Here is a 25,064-nt window from a genome sequence, read left to right on the forward strand (position 1 = left end):
GCTTGTAAAATAGAGATATATTATTGACCTCTGATCAATAGACGGATTATGCTAATCTGTAATTATTTCTGTGTTGAGCTCTAGCCATCTTGCAATACTATTGTCACCATGTTCTTCTACTACGTGGTTTTCTGCATTGGACTTGTCGACATTGCATGGCTGTTTGCTTTTTCCTTTGCTCCCTTTATGAATCTGTTGCAGCACATAGTTGGATGTGTCGTTGAAGGTTTGATATGCGTAATCGCCCACAGCGTTCCAGATATCATCGAACGGATCATGTCTATCATCATTGGAAGCCTTGGATGTCTCTGTTTGCAAGCATTTGACGTGGTAACTATCTGAACTATCAAACCCTTCTGAAGTCCCTCCATACGAATTTCCATCGGATCCTTTGGTGTTTGTGCTCGTGTTCCTTTGATACTCTTCATTCTGGGACAAATCTTGCAGGTCGCCATTGCCGTCAAGAGCCAGAATATCATCGTCAAGAAACCAGGCTATGTCTTCAAATAACTCGTCTTGGCCAGTCAGGTCTACAAGCTCCTGATACATGCTTCCACTGGGCGGAAGGAATTTGGAGTTGTTATCATCTTCCAATTGTTGATGCAGGATTTCTGCTGTTGATCAGCTTCCGTTTAGAGTCACGGCAACGACGATTTAGCTACAAGTTACCTTTAGATCGACGTCGCGGCGCTTGCTCCTCCATCGCTGTGGTAGAGTCTCCAACACTCGTTGGGGGCAAACTTTTAACGCGTTTGCTTATGTTTCCCAATTGTAATTTTGCTTGGGAAAAAGAAGCTTGTCGCTTTCGAGGGTTTTGATTTTGATCCGTGGGACGCACTTTACAGCAAGCATGTTTACATCTATCAAGTACCGACCGAGTGAGACTCGTAAAGTATGTTTCCATTAGCGTAACAAATACCGGTCTTTGTCTTTACATGTATGTTTGCATCTAAAATGTCACCGTTAGAAAATGAAAATTGAAAATAGGATGATAAATAGAATGTCATACGCTTTGGCTGGTTTTGCCTTGGGAACGGTACGAGGAGAGGGAACAAGGTCAAAGTCTCTGGCATCCGGTAGGTTGAGCAGCATCTCCTCGTCTAGATCATCTTCTATAGGCCATATATCATCCACATCTATTACGCCAAGCTCTTCTGATGTGTTCAATTTCTGTACAAGAGACCATCCTAGTCAGGATCATTGATGTTTAATATCTAGATTGCTATGAACTTGCCTCCACTTCGTTTGGATTCTGATGGATAGCAGTTTCTGGAGAATCTAGGGATGGCGTTACGCACGCAGGATCCACATCCGGTACAATCTGTTGCATGACATTGATCCCGACTTGAAGAGATAGATGATGCGGTTAAAATAAATTTTCACTGACAGTAAATCTTGATTCTTTCAACATACTATAGTCTTCACTCTGGAGATGGCAAAGTATCTTAATTGACGGAGAAGTGACAGTGACACGCAGAGTAAATGACTGAGGCTGTTCTTGCAATCGTTTAAGACTATCGTGAGGCGTAATCAGTTGATATTTCAGGTAAGACATTAGTAATGATTCTTACGTCGTCCGACGGAAGTCGAGCAGGACATGATCCGAAGTCTCTGTCCAAAGTTGTGCGAAGTGGCCTTTACCAAATCTTTGCCGTCGAAACTTTTTCGTGTTGAGGACTGAGGCAGTTATGCTAAGTATAACTTCTGCTCCGTTGCTTATGCTTCTGGACTATATATTTTGCTCAATGTCAACACAATGATCCTTTTTGAAGCCAAATATATACCTTACCTGTTGTACTTGCAAGTGAAACTGCGGTATATTGTCGACCGCTTCTAGTATCTGATGCTTGCTTAGCTATAGATTCCTCCTATGCTTAATGAATATACAGTGTAACGGTACCTGATTTCCAAACGGTGGATTGCGACGAAGGATCTTGGCGAAATCATGAGCGCGCATACGTCAATAAGAAGAAATACGTTATATACAAACCACTTCGATTCTGCGCGCGTCCGTAGCCCTTAGCTGCTCAAAAGTCGATATACCAGCCTGCGCCAATTTTTGTGTCATTTGAGGACCAAGTCTCTCAAGCTGTCTCAAGACATTCGAAGACGTTGACCACATCTTTGCTTTGAGGCTCCTGTGGAGATCGAGGGCATGTTTGACTTTGGTAGCATTGTGCTCACAAACAGCACAGTCAATGATGCCTATGCGCAATACAAGTCAATCACTATATTATCCATTACTTTTACATTGCCGACGCACTCACACTTTGTAATACGAGTTGCATGCTGCAAGATTTGGAAGCTTTCTAAAGCGAGCGAGCTTCCCAATGGACCGCTATGCAGAGATACATCGCCAAGGATACACTACATCCAAAATAGGCTTCAGCAGTTAGGAAGTGGTCCAGCTCCCTGGATTGCTGAGAATGTTCTTACCTGAAGCACCAGGAAGACTTTGTCGGCAATACATGTAACTCTCTCGGTCAAAGGAAACCTAATGTTTGGATTCTTTTGCAGTGAATTCAGGAATGGTTTTTCACCGGCAGCGAATCGAATAGTCGCAAATTCTTCTGCATGGCTGACCAAATCCAGCTGCAAGCGCTTAGTCGTTTGTTTTGAAGAGGAAGTCAATATTGTACATACCATATCTCGCGCCGAGCTACAGTGCTCCATTTTCATAATCTTGGTCATTGTCCCAACTTTGATACAATAACGATCCATAGCCGCGCCAAAGTCTACAGAGATAATGTTTACTACTAAAAGTATTTCGATGCAGCGCTTGAAGTCCGCTACTTTACCGGTAGCTTTGTAAGTCGAATACGCTGCTCCTAATGAAGGAGAGTTCGAGACTTGAACGAAGCCTTCTTTCACAAGCAGCTCAATAGAGCTTTTGCAAATTTCTAAAAGTTGTAGCTAGTTAATACTCACAGTTTGTATCCAAGTCTTTACTATACACTTACCTTCCATTATAACATCCGGTGAAGAAGTGGAAGAAGAAATCCTCGCAGCTTGGTAGAAAAATGGGTTCTTCTTGATTCGAACATATAAGAAGGTAGACCGCAACCTATATCTGAATTAAATCCCTATATGTTTTCCCTGGAACAAATGATGAACTTGCCATTTGATACTAGAGTCCATATCTGTGATTGTTCCCAAGCATATTTCTGTCATAAGATGCTCCACAAGTCTTAGGTGTAAGCTAAAGCCGCAGCTATCAATTGAAAGAAAGAAAACGAGATGTAAACCATTTTACGGAACCTGCTTTCAATTTCGCGCGAGCCTTGCAGCAAGTTGTTATACTTGAACTCCATGCTTTGCGTCGTCAAGATCACAGCGCATGCCGAATCCTCAAGCCCGGGCCTTCCAGCTCGACCGATCATTTGCAGAATATCGATATCGGAGTAGTCTACCATTGCTCCTCCTTGATAGACTAGTTTTAAAATCGCAGTATTAGATCATTTTGAATATCATGCATCTATAGGCTGCGCTGTTCTTACCTTTTGTCGATTTGATGATCACTAAATAAGCCGGCAGATTGACCTACAGAAGAAGGTACGATAAAAATCAAGGAAATGGCTCTGCGCATGCAGAACTTACACCCAATGCCAACGTAGAAGTCGTTGCTGGAAGTTGTAAACAAATGCTTAGATCAAGCTAGTATATCATGCAATACATAGATACCACTTACCGACGACTCGGATACTTCTATTGAGGAATAGCTGCTCTACAGCTTTGCGGTCTTCTGGATCTAAACCAGCTGTCAAGGGATATTATGGTCAATACCTCTTTGTAGAAAACGAGCTTCACGAGCAAGTATTACCATGATGAAAAGCTAATCCTTTTGGAATATATTCTTTCAACTTTTTATCCTTGATCGCCATTTGCTGAGCTGGACGGTCTCTGCGTTGCCCAAATGTGGATGATTAGAGAAATAATGTTACAAAAATCAATTTTCAGCTGGCCACATACCCCAGTGTTGGCTGTCCATTCCGTTCCATTGCTTTAATGATAGCCTCGCAAGAGGACTGAGCCGATTTGCGTGTTGAACAGAACTAATTGGATGAAGGAATGGTTAATTTATATGAATGGGAATGGTTCGGTTCCTAGACTTACTATGAGAGCAGGCTTGTTCTTGCCGTGTTTTGCAATCATTTCAGGTAATCTATCAAAGACATTGTTATCAACAGTTATGATCATCATTGTCTATATCTTTCATTTACTTGTAATCCAATTTCTTTTCGAATGCAAACATGTTGTCGCCGCTGAAAGGGATGCCGTAGATATGCTTTTCTAGTCGAACTGGACGAAATTCATGCGAAAATGCAAGTACTAGCGTTTCAAATGCTGAGCATTGCAATATACTCTGTAAATGTATCCCATATTCAACTACCTTTTGCGTGCAACCAATCTGCGACGTCTTGTACATTCGGCACCGTGGCAGAGACAGCAACGTATCGCATATGCTGACCAATTGTCTACATATCACGAATTTAGTATTCCAGAGCGATACCAATATTCATGTTTACATTACCTTCATTCTGCTTACGCATGCTTCCAAAACAGCTCCTCTGGTATCATTAAGGATATGAACTTCATCGATCTATACCACCGTATTGTGAGAGTTTTCCAACCTACTACATACTCCATAGATAATCTCTCTTACCACGAAAAGCTTTATCAGTTGCATCATGCTCCTATTATCTTTCCATCTGCGTGTCATAGAATCCCATTTTTCGGGTGTAGTGACGCTAAAATCATTCCTTAGATGCTTTCATATGAAGACATGCATCCTTTTAACCTACATTATGTTTGTGTTTTTGATGGCATCTATGGTGATAAAGTCTGAATCACCGGTGAATTCTTGACCTGGGAAAGGAAAGAATAGAAAAGGATGAGAAATCGCGAGTATAACTTGGCGATAAAAAACATACATGTGACACCAAAGTTTTGAAACTTTCGTTGCCAATCAGCTGCTCTTTCCGAACACAGACTTTTGATGGGTGCCATGTATATGATCTTTGCGTCGCCGCCAAAGACCGAAAATGCACGAATAATGGCTATTTCCATTACAGCTGTCTTTCCCGATCCAGTAGGTGCTAAAAAGCAAATATAGGTAGACTGTACAAAGCTTGCATTATACTTTAGATGAACCTGATATGAGAAGATTGCAATCCCTGTAGAACGCCTGTATGTATATCGATGGTGAATACGATCGATTTGGAATGAAATTTCTTAGAGGGCAGACGTACGTCATCCAAACAAGCCGACTGCATAGGATTGAACATTTCGAATCCGAAGATATCTTTGTAAGGTGTACCTTTTAAAGAGCAAAACTACGTAAGCAGCTGACATGGCAAACATGAAAGCTATATATTTACCAAGTTCCGCCGTTGAACGAATTCTGATTCCACCGCCTGCAGAAAAGTCCCTGTGACCTCCATATTGATCTAGTGAAGGCGGATACTGCTAAGTTTATGTGTACGTTTCCTTTGTATTCGCAACCCTCACTTGGAGCGTATGGATCAAGTTGCTCCTGTCTCGGAATATTTGCGTATCCCTGATCCAGCAATTGGCAATTCAGGGCGTTTTCAAGAAGAGCTTCTTCTTGATCGAGCCACGAAGGGATAGTGGCATCTTGGTTTCGATACTGCTCGACAAGAGCATCATCCGTCCTATTTTCTTTGGATCAATATACAACATAGTTTCGCTTCTAATGTACAACGAACATCGGTATTGGATGCAAAGTTCCACTAGATACAAATTTAGTGACATACTGACGAGACTATCTCCAAATTGCTACGATGTTACTTTTGATGCATCAACTCCTGATCTGGCGTGTGATATGGATAATGGTAACCGTTCATATCCATGTGTGCTGCCATTTGTGGAAAAGGAAGAAAGAAGACGAAATTTAATTACGTGTCTTTTTTGCTTGCAACGGCCGCTGTTACGGACAACAGTAAAAACATTGCGTAGACAAAAATTGTAAAGCCGTCGCAGACGAGGACAAATGGACAAGATTTACAAGCAAGTGTTTGATGGGACAATAGTATTTTAATAAATGAAAAGTGACTAGTATGGTTGGTGTGTAGGGTGTGGGTGAGCAAATGGTAGTTAGGTGGTGGCGAAAGAGAAAGGATTTACAACTGAACGGCCGTGTTAGCCAACACACCAAAGATTGTCACCGCAGCAATGGTAGCGAAAGAGACGGCGTAGCTGGCGACACCTGCTGACTGGTCAGCAGCGTTGTTACCAGAGACCTTTGCAGTGAATGCGTGGACAGAGGTTTGGGTACCGGAGCGGCTGCTTTCTGGTGCAAGAGTAATAGGGCTAAAAGTGAAGCCATTGCCGCTGCTGACCATCTTGCCGGAAGCGCTAGCGCGGGCTGTAGTACCACTGCCAAGAGCTGCTGCAGAAGTTGTTCCAATCTTCGCAGGCAAGGAAGCGGATGCACCAACGCTGGTTGTATCTTTTGCTGCAGGTGCCGCCGATTGGCTCGACAACGCAATCTCTGTTTCGGCGGGTGCTGCTGCGCTGCTGCTGCCGCTGCTCTCAACATCCATGGGTCCACCGTTGTTGAAGGCTGGACTGGCGGAAGAAGTAATGCTATGGTTAGGAACTGGCGGTTCAGTGGCAGTGGCCTTTGCCTCTTTGCTTGTTGTCGTTTCATCAGCATCTATTTGTCTTTATGAGCTCTCTGCACAAGAGTGTAAATGTTGCCGACGAGCGCATACCATGCCGGTACAAAGTTGTAGTGACAGTCTTGTACTTAGTCACTAACAGCTATGAGTTAGTAGATGGCCAATCGTCACATCATAGAATATTTACCTGTGGAGGCAGCATTTACGTAAACCGCCAAGGAGATGCAAATAGTGGCATAGAAAATGAATGAACGCATATTCTTTTTGAGAAATATGGGAAGGAAAGTAGAACCAGATATCACCGGTAAAAGCTGCAAACCACCATTTTATATTTCGATTTAAAAATTGGCTGTTGTGTAGTGAATACCATCATGCCAGTCATACACATTCTCCTTCTCCAAAGTTTGCTCGGAAATAACATGAAGTGCATAGCATATGTATTCTGTGTCTGTGGGTAACAACCACACAGCTAGAAAGAAGAAATATTAGATTTTCAAGCCATGTCATTCGAACCCTTATCAAACTCTAGATTACTGATGACAAGATAGACAGACGCTCGGGGAACATCTATTGTCAAGAATGTCGCAGTAAGGAATGGAACAATGGCAGCCATTTTCATAATACATCGTCGTTTCAGGTCATGCAAAGGTCAAGAGACTGCAATTGATGATTCGAGCTTCTTTTTTTCTTTGATTTTACGAAAAAGCGAAAAAATTAAGGCCAATATATTACATCGAAGCAAATGGTGGGCATTAGGATTTTTTGTTGTCCTTTTTTTTAATTCTATTGTGTTGCCATCATGTTCTGGAAATCAACTCCATTCTCCATCTGTTCCTTGACGAACATTTCAAAGTACTATACGCATAGATTTTAGTAACGATGTTTACACTTCAAAGGCCATTGCACGTACCTGGAAGATAATAGTAACACACAAAAGGATACCAGTACCAGAACCAATAGCTCCAATCATATCAGCCAAGACAGAAACGGCACCGAGGCATGCGCCACCGAAAGAAGCAGCGACGGGAATGACACGTTTCAACTCCTTGTACATAGAGGTATCACGGTAACCAGCGATGACGAGTTGTTGGTCCTTCAATTGACGGGCAACATCGCGGGGAGAAGAACCAGAAACTTCAATCCAGGTCTTGGAAAGCAAAGCACAGCCAGCCAACATGATGGTGATGTAGACAACTGTGTGAATAGGGTCCAAAAGGGCATCAGTGATGTTGCGGGGTGCAGAAAGGTAGTAGGCAAAACCGCTCTTTGCGTACAATTGCGCAGAGCCTTCATAGGGTTCCCAAACACCAAGCAAGCGAACAAGGACATTGTTTTCAAACCGCTTGTAAAGCATCTGAGAAATCATGAAGATGTTGGAGGTCATCGTAGACTGAAGCATAATGGGCATGTTTGAGGTGTAGAAGAGCTTGATAGGGTAAGAACCACGTTGGCCACGGACACGGTTGGACTTGACAGGAAGCTCAACTCGAAAACCTTGCAAATAGATGACAACACCAAAAATGAGAGCAGTTGACAACAAGCTCATGACATTGGGCAAGTTAGCACGATAGAAAGCTTCCTTGAGAGCGCGGGTCTTGTCCTTGCGAGTCATCAAAAGGTGGACCAAAGCAATCAAGGCACCTTCAAACTCGTCACCTCGACCGGTGTTGATGGTAGTAGGAGAAAGAGCCTTCCAGAAGATGGTTTCGCAAATGTTGGTGGCAATGAACAAATTGATGCCAGATCCAAGACCGTAGCCCTTTTGCAGCAATTCGTCCAACAAGAGAGTGATCAAGGATGCGACGACCAACTGGATAACCAACAACAAGCAGACACCAGCACCGATCTCACGGGGGCTGCCGTAGAGGCCAGTCAAGACGGAGACAGTGGCATGACCAAAAGCAATAATCATGGCGAAAACTGGTAGCAATACATATCAGGAAACCATGCTTACACATTCCTCGTGTCTTTGCATCTTTGCACTTACGCTTTTGGGCACCGCTGAACAAGGCACGGTCTTCCTTCAAGCTGTAGTCCACTTCGATAATGTTTGCGCCAGAAAGCAATTGCATAATCATTCCAGAGGTAATAATAGGAGTAATACCAAGTTCCATGAGAGTGCCTCTGTTGGACGCGAGGATAACTCTCATCCAGAACAATGGATCTGAGGAATCAGATGACATGATGCCGTACAGAGGGACTTGAGACATGACCAAGAAGATGAATAGAGTTACTGCTGTCCACATAACCTTTTGGTTGAAAGGAACCTGCACGTGGTGATTTTAGAGACACTGCCCAAGTATTTGATTAGCTAGCAAACACACCTTGCGATCGGGTGTCGCGATTTCTGGAAGGATGGCCATAAACGGCCGTACCAAGTGGAGTACCCTGACTATAAAAACGCGTCAGCATCAAAGAGCTTGACTGAACAGAGTGTCAAAATGTTATATTTGCGCAACTTACAGCCCATGGTTGATGGAGTTGGTGGGGGAGAAGAACGAAAGCCAAAGTCGGTATGCTGGTCCCCGATGGAGCGTAAAGAACCAATCAGGAGAATTCAGCCAATGAAATTTCTCCACCTTCAAGACGGAGTGTCTCGCTTGGCAGCAGGCGGTGTCATGTAAGTACTTTATCAATACAGTGACTCAAAATTTGAGCATTCTGCAAGGTAATCGAGTTACGCAAAATTATTGGGCAATCTCCTTCTCTAAAGGGGCCATCTTTTCATTTTTCTTTTCTTTACACTCAGGCTAGTTTGTGATATTCAATATACTTATCTCTCGTCCATAACTATTAAACAATAAAATAGCTCGATTTAACAGAACAGAGTCACGCGTATATCAGTCAGAGAGTGTTGTCCGGGGTTCGAAGTCAATACGATCCGATAAGAGCAAAAGGTCGACAGTTTGGACGAATATTGGATATTTCAAAGGGAAAACAAGATGCCTTTGTTCAATCATGAACGCTGATTTCTTTTGCTTTTCAACTTCAAATGGATTGCGACGGCCTTCAAGCAAAAAAGACAGCACGACATTGTAGTCAATTACCTCTACAGAGTCCGTCAACGCAATAGCTTTATGAACACATGAGAGAAGTACGTATCATCTTGTTAAGTCTATTCAGAACCCTTTTTGATTCTCGGCTTTACCTGCAAGAATGGGATCCCGACCACCGCATTCCTATTCGTCGTCTTCAAATACGTTTCAATTGACTTGTGCTATCCTCGGCGCAGTCCGGGAACGATCCATCCTCAGAATGCTTCACGAGATCCTATATCAGCGACGCTTGCTGCATCAACTATCATAGAAGAGGGATTACAAATATCAGAGGAAGAACGACAAGGCGAGCTTCTGGTTATGAAAAATTCATTCCAGTATCTCTCTGAGCTGCAACTAGAGGGATTGCAGTGTTTTGTGGTATTTGTATCTGATAAACTGTCGAGGCATTGAAGTTCATTTTGGAGAAACACTTCCCTGTACTTTCTGCAACCACAAGTCGTTTTGTAGCTGGCAGCCATTGAGATTGTCGGAAAGGAAAAATTTTAGCACCTTGATCCTTCTTTTTGGTTGAAAAGAATATATGATGATGCTTCATGGCCTGTTAAACGATCAAGCTTCGCTGCTTTTTTGCGGTGGAGGGATGACGACGCATGCCCGGGCCAACACCTTGTTACGAACTCAGGGTGTGTTATTTGAAGATCTGATATCATTTAAACCAGAATTTCCAATCTTAAAAATGAAAATGAAGAAAACTTTGGAAATGTCCGTGGCTGGTTGCCATGGACAAGGTTATATGAATCGTTTTGAAATCATATCCCTCTGTATCATCAAGAGTATGTCTCTAGGACTGCAGAGTAACGAAACTCGATGTTACTTCAGGATGAAACTGTGAGGATATGCTCATTATAAAAGCCACATACATCGAAGCTTCGGGACTCAGAAACTTTTTGCCCACTCTGGGCTAGCAGCGGAGCACAGAGATACCTGAATCTGTAACAAATCTTATAGATTCAAGAAATGAATTCATCGTTCTGAGCATACTATATCAGCGCTATAAACATGTGCGCTGTCATTGCAATTTCTGTGCAAGGTCTTTTTCAGAGTGACAGGACGTTAAATTGGACGTATTTTACCTAGTAGATACAGATTCATCATCATAAAGCCCTCAGATGGCTATCAATTTCTTTGTTATATCCTTACACTGAAAATGCATTGCATAGTGATCAGATATGGTTGAATTTTCCTCGCTGTTTGGAGCCTAGGCGAATCTTTTGGATTGAAGGAGATTGTAAGCGGCAATTTCGCTGTGTACAGTAGTTGTCTCATTTTCGCATAAAGTGTACAGTCAGTTTTCCTCCCTCAAAGTATGAGACCGAGCTCTGTCGTACGATTTGCTAGTACATTGCGAGGAGGCCGCAGCAGTGCTCCACCTCCAGTTCCCAAATTCTTTCGAGATACCGAGATTTCTTTAGCTCACGTAGGCAGTTTGTAAATGTCCTGATCGATCTCGTGGATGCTCATCGTTTCGATCAATACTAGTTTATGGTCCGTGGCCAAGTTATTTCATTATACCGACAGATTCTTCGATGTACCAAAGGTAGCAGAAAGAGAGCACAAAAGAACTGCAATGGGCTAGTTAACATATTTTGAGTTACCAGGTCTCGACAAGGCAAGTGCCAAGGAAGTCAGGGACTGGGCTCGTGCAGATTTCGAAAGATACCGGCATGAAAAGGACATAGTAAGTAAAGAATTATGGACTGTAGAGTCGAGTAACTGATATATACTATGTTTAACTTACAGGAAAAGATTCGGTCGCTATTGTCATCAGGCAAACAGCAAATGCATTCCCTTCAGACATCCTTAAATTTAGCACATGCTGACAAAATGTAGTTCTTATGTAAATAGAAAACTCATTTCAATTGTTTCGTTCTTTTATTTTTTTTACTGGATCTCTATTGTCCAACCGCAAGCACTGACAGACGCCTTGGGATCCTTGATGACAGCTTTCTGCGACGAAGGATCGTAATCAAACTCAACGTCAGTGCGTCCGCCATTGACAGAGACAACGGTGACTTTGCTAGGTTTGCGGGAAAGACCAAGCAAATGGATACGTTCTACGCGTAGAATCTGCATAGACTTAGCAAAAGTCTCGGCTGCTTCGCTCTCGAGTTTCTCGTGCAAGCTTGAACATGTCAAGCGGTTCTGCTCAAACTTGAATTGGGTATGAATGTATGCACCAGACTCGTAGTCATAGCTCTCGCCATCATCGATGTACAAGTCGCCTTGTGCGGAACCCTAAGACAGCTGGTGTTTAGAATATTTTGCTATACATCAAGGATGAATACGACCATGTCTCTTACATTCTGGTCAAGAGCAATAACGAGTGTAAATGGATCAAGCTTCATGCTGTGGGAGCTACGTCTCACACGCTCTCGCCGTGGCACAATGTATCCGCCGCGGTAGTAAGCAGGTATCTTGCCGAGTGGAGCATCGACAGTATGGATTCCAGTCAAGGAGACTGGCTTGTGTGTTGCCATATCATACCAAGGCTATGAAATCCAATTTAACTTCCATTGCAAAGTTATCGGTATTTGTTTGCAAAAATTTACCTGATTGCCAGGGAAATAGACCTGGGTATCGGTTGCTCCCTCCTTGGTGACAGGCTTGACCATGATGCCTCCGCCAAGCATGAATTGATCCTCGGTAGCAAATAACTGCTCATCGTCAGGGAATTCCATAAACATGGGTCGCATCATAGGTGTGCCTTGTTTGTATGCCTCGTAGAATAAAGTGTACCAGTAGGGCAACAGAGCGTAGCGTTCACGGAGGGCTGCTTTGGTCATCTCACGGTATGGTTCCGGGACAAGGTAGGGCTCACGACGCTTGGTATCAATGTGGGCATGTCCACGGAAGAAAGGTTGGAACACGCCGGCTTGGTACCATCGAACGAGAAGCTCTGGAGCCGGGTTACCAAAGAAACCAGGAATATCTGCACCTGTGAATACGACACCGCCCAAACCGTTAGTCAATGACATTGGGTTTGAATAGTATAGTGCCTCCCAATTGGCCATGTTGTCGCCGGTCCAGACAGCGCCGTAACGCTGGGCGCCAGCATAGAATCCACGGGTCAAGACAAAGGGTCTTTTTGGTACAGCGGTGCGGTCACGAACACCTTCGGCCGTAGTTCCATGCTATGCAAACGAACTGATTAGTTGCAATTTAAAAGGAAAAAAAAGCAAATAAACTTACCGAAATCAAGCTGTAAAGATTATGGAGGACACGGTGTTCCCAGTTACCGTGATGAATCATTTCCTTTTGCATAGTGATTTCAGGGCCGTTGAAAATAGATGGTTCGTTCATATCATTCCAAATATGAACATTTTCTCGGGTTCCTATAAACTTATCAAACTTGAACTGATCCTTCCACCAGCTGCGTGCTTCTGGTTTGAAGAAGTCGACCCAAGAGGATTGTCCAGGCCAGCACCATGCTTCGTAATCAGCGCCAGAGGGCTGTTTTACAAAGAGATTGTCATCCTTTGCCTCACGGCATACGCGATAATTGTCAGTTCGTTTGATGTGTGGATCGATGATGGTAACGAGCTGTCTGCCCTTATGGTCCAAAGCCTTTGCCATCTCGATTGGATCAGGGAATTTGTTGGGTTCCCAAGTGAAGTACTTTCGATCATCTGTGTATTCAATGTCCAACCAGATGACGTCGTAAGGCATGTCATGCGCGTCGAATTGGCTATCTACTTCCAATACGTCCTTCTGATTGATGTAGTTCCATCGACATTGGTGATATCCAAGCGAAAATAACTGAGGCAACATGGCTGTTCCAGTCAATGCCGTGTATTGGCGCAAAACATCTTTGCTTGTTGGACCGAGGAATACAAAGACATCGAGTACACCAGCTTCTGACATCCAATGCGTTTGCGTAGTGATCTTATCTTCAGATTTCTTGCCAAAGCTCAATACTTTTTGCATCGAGGACTAAATCACCTGTGAGCTGCAGAGTGCTTGGTGGCTCATTGCAAATACGTACCTTGGCATCAGGCTTCTGTTTTACAATATCGATCCATGTTTCGGAAGGGTTCATCCAAAAAATACCGGCAGAGAGGTCCTTGCGGTGGGCAATCATGAAAGGTACAGCACCGTACAGTGAAGTTGGGCTATCGAGGGCATATTCAAAGACGTCGGTGTTGTAAAGTCGGTACGGATCTGTGTATGCATTGTCTCCACCTCGAGTTTCTTTTAGCGAGAGGCTTGAGGCATGTTCCTATGTAGTTTTTCGTTGAATCGAGGCTTTCGCTCTCCACACACGGACGATGCACGACTTACAGGAATACCGTAAACATGGCCAAAGTTATGGAAAGTCACATCCAAGGCGACACTTTCGGGTCCTATCCGTAATATAAGCTTAGTCTGTTACTCACATACTATTAGCATTGCATTTTGCTCACCATTTGGTTTAGGATCTGTCCAGGTCTTGAATGTTTCTTCCCATAGATCAACTTCCCAGGGCGCATCCACGAGTTCCTTGGTGCCATCATCCTTGACCTGCTCAATTTTCTTTGGGGTATGTGTATCTTTGGTTCTGAGATGCTCGAAATTGAACAATCCACGGTCGTTAAGAGTGATAACAAGCGAGTCATTAACATGGAAATCAATGCGCACCGGATTGGAATGTACAATAACTTTGTGCGAATCATCCATAGCAACAGTTACTGTTCCATCCTCGTTCTTTTCGATCGAAGATTTACTGAGCTTCGGCTCTTTGCTGAGAGTATACTTTGCGTGTTCATCGTAACGAGGTTTGATAGGATTCTTCTCGTTGACACGAACCCGGGCGGTATTGTCTTGCAGTATGCTCAAATCCAGCGTAAGAAAAACGTTCTTGTCAGTGTTTTCAATGTCTGCTCTGAATCCTGCTTCGTCGACCGCGATGGAATCTTGAAGGAGAACATAGGGAGAGGTGAACGAGTTGGCAGGATCAGTCGCCATATCTGCATAAGCACGATTGCGACGACAGAATCCAGATTGCGCGCAAGTTTTGAAGTCTTCTCGCTTCATTGCTGCTGTTAGCACAGCAAAGAAGAGGACGAGGAGACATAGACTCCCGGACCTTTTCGAGAATAGAGGCATAACGAAACAAGCAGCAAGCGAGATTCAGGACGCGTTCACGTAGTAACAATCCTTTGCTTTATCCAATGAAATTGCATACTTTGCTGCGGCTAAATAATCTGCCTCCAATCATCGTATTCCACTTCATGTTGGAGCCATTACAGTGGTTGGCATGGCAGTTCCGGTTCGCTAACCACTGGTAGTACTCTATGGTTGTAAAAGATCGGCTGTTCCCTATCTTCCCTGCCTATCTGACTCTCTTTACCTCGTGCATCCTGTCTTCATCCCAGCCTCTGTTTCTGTCTCGGTCTCTGGTGTGTCTCGGTGGTTGGACCTCTGGGTGGCAAGCAACCACTATCTGCAAACCAGTATGTATCAAGTGGTAAATTATTCAAATCCTTATTACATTAGTCTATCATTACGTTCCTTTCGTTCCCCATCTTGATCAATTGACGCGTTTTTCCTTCCTCTTTGTTGGTGGACCTTGGGACTAGCCGTTCCAAGGGCCCCATCATCCAAGGTTAAGTTGGTAACTTGCGCAAACTGATATAATGCGTCTCCTTGCCACTTTTTTCAATACAAGAACAGTTTTATTCGGGTAGTTGATACAGTTTTGGAAGCGCCGTAACAGTCTGCTGCCACAGATCCCTTCTAAAAATCGAAATTCTGCATGATTGCTCTGCCGGTGCTGAGCTGAAGGCTACTGACATCAAATGGCAAGCATGCGCATCTTCTTGCTTTTTCATTGCACATTCCATACAGGATTTCGTCAGATGGCTTTAGTAATTAGTTTAGGCAATTGTTGATATAGAGTAACACAAGCGTTGTCTTGGAGCATCGTCAACAGCAGGGCTTTCTTTGCTAACAAAGATTGTTACGCCATTCTCACACCAAATAAGCTGTTTTAAATTGTTTGTAACAAGGTTGTTGTAAGCACGAGCACTCAATTTAGGCGCCAAAGAAAATTGCCGCTCTGGTCGTTTCCTCGGCATCTAGAAGCGATCCGCGACTCCCAACTCCTGGTTTCTGTGTAAGCATCCCAAATATGTACAGCACTGGATAAACTACAGTGCTGTACAAAGCATCGCTTCCACCCGATGCGTTTCCTAGGATGCTGTAAACAACCCTGCAGTAACCTGAAACGAGGGCGTTGCTAGCTTGTAAATAAGCGAGCAGTTCCATAGTATTTTCCATGAAACATTGCAAAGTCGAAAACTGTTTAATCGGCAAGAATGAGAAAACACACGCACACAATACACACATTTTTGTCGCAGCATGTGCATCGCACAGCTCGGTCAGCAAATGAAAAATCTCCTTGGAAACACATTAAAATGATTGGCTGTGAGTGTGGGAACAGACTCACACTAGAGCGCCAAAATAGCGCAAGCCGGAGAAGGAGCTCAGGCCAGAAAAACTTTTGTCCGACGAAAGTGGAATTTCGGCTTCATTGGAAAAAGAAAAGCAAGCCAAAATGACGATGAGCCTATATGCATTCAGGCGCCCGTTGCTGTGACAGCTATGTAAGAATCTCGGTATCCTGCAAACCTTAAACATCCAAAAACCTGATAAGAAAGGTGGAAAAAGCGATAAAAATGGGAGGTAGGTCTCGATGCTGGTGCGACGCCAAACAAAAATACAAACCTCCTTTAATGAGGGTCATCCGCGGGTGGTTGCATACATTCTTTTTGCCGCGGGATAAACTTTACTTTGCCCAGCAAAAGAGCAATGTATTAGGGTACTACTTGGAGGAGTTTTATGAGAATAACAGCTGGTAGCATTTTCTCTCGTCATCGATTCTACAGAAATCTCCAGAAGTGTCGCCAATTCTCCAATGACTCATGAATTGCCGTGGGACCTTCCATATGTGTGAAATGTGGGGGGAATATTTCTCCAGCCTATGAAATCGCGGATGCTCACCAGGCCCCGCGGAGTTGCATCATGGCCATTTTTGGATCAGAGTGTCTCACGGCCACCGACCCCGATGCTGTATAAATAGGCCCGTGTTTGCTATCTCTTTTTACGCTACAGTTATCTCAATTTCCAATACACACATCAAATTCGAAGCAATGGATCCCGGATACAAGTACCTCCAACGCATCAAGACCGTTCCTAACCTCATCAACGAGGACCCAAGTATCGTTACTCCAAAGAACTCAAGTTTTATGGACCTTCCCTGGAGTGATCTGTCAAAGCTCGTTGCCACTCATGATTCAAAGGGCCGTCGAGCCTCTGGTGCAAGCACTGCTTCCTCTGGAACTGACTCTTCAAGTAAATCCACACACGGTGTAGAACACGAAGAACTTGGCAACTGGGACTCTATGACTGGATACCAAGATGCTCAACACATCGCCTATCACTAAAATTTCCAACTGATCCGCTTTCTAAATCCTCTTCTATCACACGTTTCCGCACACAATCCTACTACATTTCTTTGGTGATTGATCACGCATCTGCATTACTCTAATTGTTTCGTTTTTAATTCTTCTATTTTTGCATGACAATAAAACGCTGAACCAAATTGCATAAGCAACTTTTCAACTGCATGACGCGGCTTGCTGTTTACCTTTTTTTTGTTTATGATTGTTTATCAGTTTGCTCCTTTTTCTTCTTTCTTTTCCTGCATGTTTGATAATGGCATCAGCAGTAACCTGGAATGACCCCCTTGATGCAGATCTCAAATGGATCCGTCATCTGCAGCGTCACCAACCGCATCAGCTGTTAGGTGCGCTTCATGAGACAACATATCGATACCAAGATGACGAACGTTACCGCAACGATCCTCGCTATGTGAGCTTGTGGCATCAATACGCTTCATTCTTCCACGATCCAGAGCTTGTCTACCAATGGATAAAGTCCAAGAGGATTGGTGAGGACGTGGGAACTACGATACACGTGGCCACATATTGTGATACCGAGCACAGGTAATCTATTCATTGATATGGTTGCAAATGGCAAGAATGTCGAAGACAAACCTCTCATTGAGTGCTTAAAATAGACTCCAACCGAGGGAGAGGGGGAGCGATAACAATGGAAGGCTGCTGGGTGATGCATACCACCGTACCAAGCAGAATTTGCCTCGTAAGCTGAAGCAACTGCCGCCCATGCGTGGTATTTCCATCCACCAAGTACCCAAAAATTTGAGCGACCTAGTGGATTGGATCGAGTTTAGATTAGCTTATGATAGCAGAGCTGCTATGCTTCGACGATGCTACAAGGAGCAGTTGATCGAGTTATCATTTGAGGAGATCAGAGCACAGTCCTATCAGCAGAACAAACAAGGAAGAAAGATTAAAAAGCGGTGCCACCGCCGCGGAGAGGCTATGGGTCAATCGGCTCAGCGTCTCCGTGTTGTTGAGCACCCGCGGACATTACCTCTCAGTCCGAATTTCGTCCGACATATCCTCTCTTCTTTATCAATACCTCTCACAGCTTACACCGGTTATCACACATATCGGGAACAAAATGCACCCCGTGAACGTATCAAATCCAAGGTACGCTTAGGCGATATCACTTACACTGTCATCTCCAAGCTAGGCGAAGGTGGTATGGGGAAAGTCTATCGTATCGAACATTCTTCTGAGCCTTATGCACTCAAAATCGAAACACCACCCAATCCATGGGAGTTCTACATTATGAGACAATTGGAGGTTCGATCGGTACTGCACTGTACATACGCTCACTCCTTCCATCATTACGAGAACACTGGTCTCCTCATCATGGATATGAAAGAAGGAATGACACTCTTGGAAGCGCTCAACTTTTACCGCGAACAATTTTCGCAGCAACAAATGCCAGAACCGCTTGTTATTTACATTGCAGCGAAATTGCTTAGCATTACATCAAAGCTACATAAAGCAAGCATCGTCCACGGCGACTTGAAGACGGATAATGTCATGATACATGCTTACGACGGCGGCGATGTATGCTTGACGTTGATCGATTTTGGGCGCTCTGTTGACTTGACTTTGCTACCAAGCTCTCCACAGTTGAAAGCTGGCTGGCAAGTCGATGACAGCGACTACGTATTTCTTTCGCAAGAGATAGCATGGCCGGCTTGGAAAATTGATTACTGGGGTGTAGCTGACACAGTGCACTGGCTACTTTATGGAGCTTCAATGAGAACTCAGTTGTTATCGGAAGGCCGATACATGGTTACGAAGCCGTTGAGGCGATACTGGCAAAAGGAGCTATGGACAAAATTTTTTGAGTCGCTTCTCAACCCACCAGCCAAAATGCAGCCCACGATGCCCATGCAAGCGCTGGCTAGGGAATTCGAAGGCAAATTCGACAAGGCAGCAGCGACGTCGTATGTTTTAAAGCTGGGAGTAGTCAGCTCCAGTAAGAAGAGACAGAAAAGTCGACAAGGAAGATATAGTTGATGGCGAACATTGAAAAAATGTATTTGTATGTGCAGACCAAGTTAACATATTATGGTTTGTGCAGACTTATTCCTTGGGCAATAGCTCTGTGATTCATACACCACGAGCGTGCTTAATAAACATCATGAGGACAACAACTAGTATATCTCATGTTTGTATGCATACAATGAGTAAAAAGCAGAGCTGGGCAGCAATGGCGTGCATTGGGACTTCAAATTACTGCGGCCTGAGTGCGCTGTCAAAAAATTTACCTCTTCTCAACCCCACTCTGTATTCAAGCAATTGATAGATAATAAAGTAATCATGGAATCGTCTACCGGCAGTGACAACAAGCCTCAACAGAAAAAGAAGCCCCAACGAAAGGAAGGCAACGAACGACGGGATCGTTCGAAATCGCACCGCCCAAAGGGCAAGCAGTCGGCCAAAACCAACAAGGACAAGGAGAAGGAAGCCGCAGCACCAGTTCCAGAACCGGCTCCAGCTGAACCCGATGCATCGCAAAAGGAAGACGACGACGATGCTTCCTCAGTCGACAGCGGTGAACTGTGCTTCATTTGTACAGAACCCATTGTAACTTATGCGGTTGGCGCGTGCGATCATCGTTTCTGCCACTTGTGCGCTCTGCGTTTGCGTGCCTTGTACAAGACACGCAACTGCGCATACTGCAAGGTAAAGAGAAATCATTGCCTTTATATATGGTGTTATATTTAAAAAGTGATAGTTAACGAATGTGTGATATTTCTTGTCTTGCCAGACTGAGCAACCGATCGTGATTTTTACCAAAGATGCAGAGAAGCCATTTGAGAGCTACACACCGAATGATTCGCCTTACTCGGACAAGAAACTGGGTCTTCGGTTTGAGGACAAACAGTCTTATCAGGATACTATGTTGCTTCTGCAATTCAACTGTCCAGATCCAAGCTGTGATGTGGCATGTGACGGATGGTCTGAACTGAAGCGGCACGTCAAAAAGGCGCACGACAGATACCTCTGGTAAATGATTGGGTGTTGTCATGTTGAATGTTGAAATTAAGAAAAACTTTTCCAGTGACCTGTGCACTAAGCACAAGAAGATCTTTGCGCACGAGCATACGCTGTATACCTGGCACCAGCTGCATAAGCATTACAAATCTGGAGATAAGGCTTTGAGCGATGAAACCGGTTTCAAGGGACATCCAGAGTGCCATTTTTGCCACATCAGCTTCTACGGCACAGATGAATTGTATGAACATTGTCGCGATAAGCATGAGCAATGCCATATCTGTGTGCGCAACGGTATTCGACACGAGTATTACGCCAATTACGACAGCCTTGAACAGCATTTCAAGAACGATCACTACCTCTGCATTTATCGAGAGTGTTTGGACCGCAAGTTTGTCGTATTTGAATCGGATATCGACTTGAAAGCGCACGAAGTCGAGGAGCACGGCGCACCCATTTCTCGACTTCAGAGATCCAAACAAACAGAGGCAAGGAGAGTGGATGTTCAATTCGACTATGGCAGAGGTGAAAGGAATACTCGACGAAATAAGCCCCGAGCGGAGGAAATGGAAAGCAATGGAAGAGAAGCGGCATCAACGTCGACGACAGCAAATAGAAGACCGTCACCATCATCATCGAGAGCTCAGAGTATCCTTTCAGAGGAAAACTTCCCAGCAGTCGGTGCTGCTGCTCCAGCGCAATCATCATCATCAGCGTCGACTAGGAAATCTCAACAGAAGCAACCACAAAAAGGTATTTGCAAACCACCTGGCTTCGGTGCGCTCTCCGCCGATAACTGGCCAACTTTGGGTGCCAGTAGTAGTGCCAGTGGCAGCAGCAGCGGTGCCTCTGCATCCGCATTGTCGTCAGCCGCGGCATCTGTAGACCCGCAAACTGTATCAAAGCATGCAGCATTTTTGGAACGCGTTTTTGATATGCTCAAGAGCCACGAGAAGGTGTCACAATATCGATCTCTGACGAAAGCTTATCGGGAAAACTCAATTGATGTCGATACCTATGTCAATGAAGTCGCTGATTTATGCAACAGCAACATTGAACACTTACGCAAGATCTTCAAGGGTACAGAAGAATTAATGGATATCCCAGAAAAGAAGACCGAGATTGTGCGTACTTGGCGAAACAAGGAGATCGCTGTAAGTATCAATGATATACCTGCTTATTTTTGCGTTATTCAAACTAGACGACATGTAGATCCAAAATTTCCCAGCTCTTGATGCGCAACCAGCAGGGCACGGTACATCTTCGCGCGTGCTTGTTATAAAGTCAAAAAACACCAGGGCTGGAGGCACTCGGACTACAGGCAAGTCCAAAGCCGGTGTGTGGGATCGTGTAGCCTCAGCAGCAAGTGGCGCTTCTGGTGGCAGTCCCACTCGATCTTCACCGCAGTCCTCGAGACCTAGCTCCCCAGCCTTGTTCCCTCCGCCGGTTCTGATGAATGGCCAGCGTACAGCTTGGTCAGGAGCTGCAGCGCGATCGCAAACAGCTGAAGAGAATTTCCCTGCGCTGAAGCCAGCCGATCACTTCCCATCCCTTCCTTCTGCACCGAAACCGGCTTCCCGTATCCATTTCCGTCGTAACAACAAGGCTGAAACAGCCAATGCCTGGGGAGGTGGCAGCGCTGCTGCCGTCACAGCAGATACAGAACCCCCCGCTGATGAAGGAATTGCTGACCAAGGAAAAAAGAAAAAAGGCAAAAAGAACAAGCAGGTCTTGATGCGAGTTGGATTGTAATAGATGCTTTTCAAAAAGAAAGATACATGCAATGCACATAGTACTTTTTTGTATATCCATATCTCCAAACTATGTTCCATTAATACCGTCATTTGTCGCTCAATATACACCTGACAATTCCTCGCGAAGCTATCTGCATTACTTGTTTTTGATGAACCAGCATGCATGTATAATCTAGTCTTAATTATCCTGCATTCGAAACGGAGCACAAACCATATGCATAATCAGAACAATGAATGATCTGCCTGTGCTGTTGATCACCGCTGAAACTGAATTGCGTCGGCATGATTGAGGTGCAGCTCTTCTCCATTCTTTCACATGCTCACAATACCAATCCTTGACCGTCTGACCTTTCGAGACTACCAAGGGTACTTTTTATGCAGGTCCAGTTTGCAAACTGCAAAAAAGACTGACGATCGACGTAGGCTGCTCCTGACGATCCTGTTCTTTGGGTTCGAAAATGTCATTCGACTCATCGTGACAGTTCTTCCCTCCTTTGTCATTAGAGGCATCGATGCCTTCATCGCCAGGCAAGTTCCCGTTCAATGTCTGGTGTCGCAGCGGTAAAACCTGACAGCAATTAAATGCAGTGCTTTTCCCTGGTTGTCAAAGCGAGAAACCGAGCCTCACGTCAGTCCTCTCGAAAAAGCAGAGACGTTTGAAAAGATGATGCGCTTGTGGCAAGTAAACCAACACTCGCGTCGAATATAAAAATCGACTCTAATAATTTATGTTAATGCAGGAAGCAGTATGTGTCAGAGCAGCACGTGGTACGGACAAGAGACGACTACCTTCTCTGCATACATCGCATTCCTTCGCCGATACTTGTAGAGCCCAAAGTCAGCGCAATCAAAAAAGCAAAAGAATCGATACGAAAAGAAAAGACCAAAATTCACGTGATTGACAACATTGAGCACTTTAGCGAGAAACTTCCTGCATGTCCAGCTGGCGAGCGGAAACCTGTCGTATTGCTGTACCACGGTTTCTTAATGTCGTCTGAAGTTTGGGTGTGCAACGTGGACGAGTATCGCAATCTACCCCTTTTACTCGCTCACCGAGGCTACGACGTATGGTTAGGGAATGCACGTGGAAACAAGTATAGCCAAAATCACCTGTGGAGAAATCCTCGCCATCAGGACTTTTGGGAGTTTTCGATCAATGAGTTTGCCATGTCAGACTTACCCGACACAGTCAATGTGAGTACTAACAAGGAATCATTATTTGGCACGATGCCCTTACAGACTCCCTAGTATATCCTTGAAGTAACGGGAGCACCGAGCTTGACATACATCGGGTTTTCACAAGGAACTGCTCAGGCATTTGCTGGTCTCTCTATCAATCCAGACCTGAACAAAAAGATCAACCTCTTCATTGCATTGGCACCCGCTACTACACCCAAAGGATTGCATCATCCGCTTATCGATGCTTTCGTGAAAGCTACGCCATCAGTCATCTATCTACTTTTTGGCAGGAAAACGCCGCTAAAACTAGCCCTTTTCTGGCAACGCGTGATTTCGCCGCCAATGTTTGTCAAGCTGATCGACGGTGCAGTCAACTTTTTATTTGGCTGGAGAGGGCACAATATAAGCGACGAGCAAAAGCTCGTCAGTTACCAGCATCTATACAGTTTGACAAGCGTCAAGTCTTTAGTGGTAAGTCTATAGCATGCGCTAGCATACCGCGTGGTTTATCTGAAAGGCAAAAAACTTTTAAGCACTGGTTCCAAATTATTCGTACAGGCCAGTTCCAAATGTACGACGAGATGCCAAGCCGCTTACCGTATCACAGCTCTAACGCTGTGATGGACCATGTCCCACCACGATTTCCGACAAGGCAGATCAAGACTCCTATTGCTATATTCTATGGAGGCTCTGATTCACTGGTAGACTTTGACGTACTAGCTGCCGATTTACCGTCGCCCCTCGTGTACGTCAAGGCTATTGAAAAATGGGAGCATTTGGACTTTTTGTGGGCAGAAGGCATCGAAGAATTCGTGTTCCCCGACATATTGCGATTGCTGCAGCATTTCAATCCAGCTCCTTCAAGCATAGTAGATAGCCAGAAGAAGCTAGCGGCCTTCTAGACTGTTGAGTAGATAAGTGTGTGTGCATTATTGTCTCTTTTTATAATTAAACTGTACAAATTCGGTAAACGAATTGAGTCGAGGCCAAGGACATCGTGAGAAGGGTCGGGGGAGGTGGGAAGGGATAAACACTAGAGGGGATTACAGTAAAAGACTAAAAGTAGTTTCCAAGGGTAGCAGGTCCAGCAGCTGCCTGGTAATGTGGCGCCGCAGGCGAAGTATGCGGCTGCCTAGGCGACGGTTGAGGAGAATATTGTTGCTGATGAGCAGCATGCTGCTGTCTCGGAGAAGAAGTAGAAGAAGGAGGAAGATAATGCTGCGTGTTTGGTGATATGGGAGAATGATGGTATTGCTGCATTTCAAAGTAGGATCCAGGATCTTCGTAGTATGGCTGTCGCGGCAGCGGCGGAGCTGGGGATGCGTATGTATGATGATAATAAGGATCAGAAGCATACGATGACACATCCGTGTACGCTCTTCTAGGTGGAGCTGGACTGAACGGTTGCGTCGGTACAGCTGGCTCACTGTAAGGCGTCATCGGTGCAAACCGTGAATACTCGGACGGCGCATAGTCACTGTACGCAGGTGCAGCAGCAGCCGCACGCAACGGCCGTGTATCGTCATACATGTCGAATGGCTCGATAGCAGGTACCGTGGGTTCGGCTAGCTTGGTAGACGCCGCCGATTCGGGATCCTTTTTGCCATTCTTTTTCATCTTCTGCATCCGTTTCTCCTGTTCCCGTATTCGCTTCTTGCGCTGCTTCTCGAGTAACTCGGATATTCTAAAGTAACAAGGAATTAACAACCTTGAAGGAGGGAAGCATATTAAAAAAAAGCAGCATTACCTCTTGTCGATCTTGTGGCAGCAATACTCTTTAAGGTTTCCCTGGATCTTCATGAATACCGGAATGTAAAGGATGCATGCTGTGATAAGTTCGATCATGGAGAAGATCCAGATAAGACACGTGAAGCTCATGGATACCAATGCGATGCGCTGAGGCCAGTCGCCGTATGCATCCCAGTCATCAGAGAATTGAAAACCGCCTACAGCAATAGATCATGTTAGTCATCTATATATATATATATATATATATATATATATATTATT

The 25,064-nt window shown here is 44.6% G+C and overlaps 10 protein-coding genes across 10 annotated transcripts in view; 5 read left to right on the forward strand and 5 right to left on the reverse strand.

Moving 5' to 3' along the window:
* Positions 1 to 51: 51 nt before the first annotated feature.
* VTP01DRAFT_1326 (uncharacterized protein) lies at positions 52 to 5,882 on the reverse strand (the record flags this gene model as incomplete). Its single annotated transcript, XM_069379664.1, has 33 exons — positions 52 to 611; positions 670 to 740; positions 1,010 to 1,170; positions 1,241 to 1,344; positions 1,414 to 1,514; positions 1,572 to 1,729; positions 1,790 to 1,840; positions 1,901 to 1,933; positions 1,991 to 2,205; positions 2,268 to 2,367; positions 2,437 to 2,592; positions 2,644 to 2,735; positions 2,799 to 2,900; positions 2,961 to 3,064; positions 3,259 to 3,430; positions 3,498 to 3,540; positions 3,598 to 3,623; positions 3,689 to 3,757; positions 3,821 to 3,900; positions 3,970 to 4,052; positions 4,114 to 4,162; positions 4,221 to 4,329; positions 4,391 to 4,475; positions 4,532 to 4,600; positions 4,664 to 4,748; positions 4,803 to 4,866; positions 4,932 to 5,096; positions 5,152 to 5,185; positions 5,250 to 5,317; positions 5,379 to 5,447; positions 5,509 to 5,672; positions 5,727 to 5,750; positions 5,809 to 5,882. The coding sequence occupies 33 exons, from the start codon at positions 5,880 to 5,882 to the stop codon at positions 52 to 54; spliced, it is 3,540 nt and encodes a 1,179-aa protein (XP_069238734.1).
* Positions 5,883 to 6,140: 258 nt separating this feature from the next.
* On the reverse strand, positions 6,141 to 6,898 carry VTP01DRAFT_1327 (uncharacterized protein; the record flags this gene model as incomplete). Its single annotated transcript, XM_069379665.1, has 3 exons — positions 6,141 to 6,676; positions 6,735 to 6,776; positions 6,829 to 6,898. The coding sequence occupies 3 exons, from the start codon at positions 6,896 to 6,898 to the stop codon at positions 6,141 to 6,143; spliced, it is 648 nt and encodes a 215-aa protein (XP_069238735.1).
* Positions 6,899 to 7,424: 526 nt separating this feature from the next.
* VTP01DRAFT_1328 (uncharacterized protein) lies at positions 7,425 to 9,111 on the reverse strand (the record flags this gene model as incomplete). The annotated part of the gene is made up of 5 exons (XM_069379666.1): positions 7,425 to 7,496; positions 7,552 to 8,561; positions 8,629 to 8,908; positions 8,966 to 9,033; positions 9,105 to 9,111. 5 exons carry the CDS (start codon positions 9,109 to 9,111, stop codon positions 7,425 to 7,427), a joined length of 1,437 nt encoding a protein of 478 aa, XP_069238736.1.
* Positions 9,112 to 11,006: 1,895 nt separating this feature from the next.
* Positions 11,007 to 11,530, forward strand: VTP01DRAFT_1329 (uncharacterized protein; the record flags this gene model as incomplete). Its single annotated transcript, XM_069379667.1, has 4 exons — positions 11,007 to 11,117; positions 11,180 to 11,237; positions 11,299 to 11,378; positions 11,441 to 11,530. 4 exons carry the CDS (start codon positions 11,007 to 11,009, stop codon positions 11,528 to 11,530), a joined length of 339 nt encoding a protein of 112 aa, XP_069238737.1.
* Positions 11,531 to 11,581: 51 nt separating this feature from the next.
* Positions 11,582 to 14,710, reverse strand: VTP01DRAFT_1330 (uncharacterized protein; the record flags this gene model as incomplete). Its single annotated transcript, XM_069379669.1, has 7 exons — positions 11,582 to 11,935; positions 12,001 to 12,189; positions 12,250 to 12,831; positions 12,890 to 13,630; positions 13,683 to 13,916; positions 13,979 to 14,040; positions 14,101 to 14,710. The coding sequence occupies 7 exons, from the start codon at positions 14,708 to 14,710 to the stop codon at positions 11,582 to 11,584; spliced, it is 2,772 nt and encodes a 923-aa protein (XP_069238738.1).
* A 1,960-nt stretch (positions 14,711 to 16,670) lies between these two features.
* VTP01DRAFT_1331 (uncharacterized protein) lies at positions 16,671 to 17,121 on the forward strand (the record flags this gene model as incomplete). Its single annotated transcript, XM_069379670.1, has 2 exons — positions 16,671 to 16,719; positions 16,790 to 17,121. The coding sequence occupies 2 exons, from the start codon at positions 16,671 to 16,673 to the stop codon at positions 17,119 to 17,121; spliced, it is 381 nt and encodes a 126-aa protein (XP_069238739.1).
* A 271-nt stretch (positions 17,122 to 17,392) lies between these two features.
* On the forward strand, positions 17,393 to 19,224 carry VTP01DRAFT_1332 (uncharacterized protein; the record flags this gene model as incomplete). Its single annotated transcript, XM_069379671.1, has 3 exons — positions 17,393 to 17,682; positions 17,757 to 19,099; positions 19,205 to 19,224. 3 exons carry the CDS (start codon positions 17,393 to 17,395, stop codon positions 19,222 to 19,224), a joined length of 1,653 nt encoding a protein of 550 aa, XP_069238740.1.
* Positions 19,225 to 19,443: 219 nt separating this feature from the next.
* Positions 19,444 to 21,873, forward strand: VTP01DRAFT_1333 (uncharacterized protein; the record flags this gene model as incomplete). The annotated part of the gene is made up of 4 exons (XM_069379672.1): positions 19,444 to 19,809; positions 19,895 to 20,133; positions 20,189 to 21,275; positions 21,334 to 21,873. The coding sequence occupies 4 exons, from the start codon at positions 19,444 to 19,446 to the stop codon at positions 21,871 to 21,873; spliced, it is 2,232 nt and encodes a 743-aa protein (XP_069238741.1).
* Positions 21,874 to 22,191: 318 nt separating this feature from the next.
* Positions 22,192 to 23,956, forward strand: VTP01DRAFT_1334 (uncharacterized protein; the record flags this gene model as incomplete). The annotated part of the gene is made up of 6 exons (XM_069379673.1): positions 22,192 to 22,241; positions 22,299 to 22,403; positions 22,464 to 22,553; positions 22,616 to 23,069; positions 23,124 to 23,525; positions 23,588 to 23,956. 6 exons carry the CDS (start codon positions 22,192 to 22,194, stop codon positions 23,954 to 23,956), a joined length of 1,470 nt encoding a protein of 489 aa, XP_069238742.1.
* A 154-nt stretch (positions 23,957 to 24,110) lies between these two features.
* VTP01DRAFT_1335 (uncharacterized protein) overlaps positions 24,111 to 25,064 on the reverse strand; it is a gene marked incomplete at both ends in the record, with an annotated part of 2,045 nt that continues 1,091 nt past the window's right edge. The window contains 2 exons of the mRNA XM_069379674.1: positions 24,111 to 24,738; positions 24,802 to 25,000. Coding sequence (XP_069238743.1) covers positions 24,111 to 24,738; positions 24,802 to 25,000 — 827 coding nt within the window. The remainder of the gene's footprint in view (positions 24,739 to 24,801; positions 25,001 to 25,064) is intronic.

Source organism: Rhizomucor pusillus (assembly GCF_041956525.1).
Source record: "Rhizomucor pusillus strain CBS 183.67 unplaced genomic scaffold VTP01scaffold_10, whole genome shotgun sequence".
In the NCBI taxonomy this organism is placed as follows: Eukaryota; Fungi; Mucoromycota; class Mucoromycetes; order Mucorales; family Lichtheimiaceae; genus Rhizomucor; species Rhizomucor pusillus.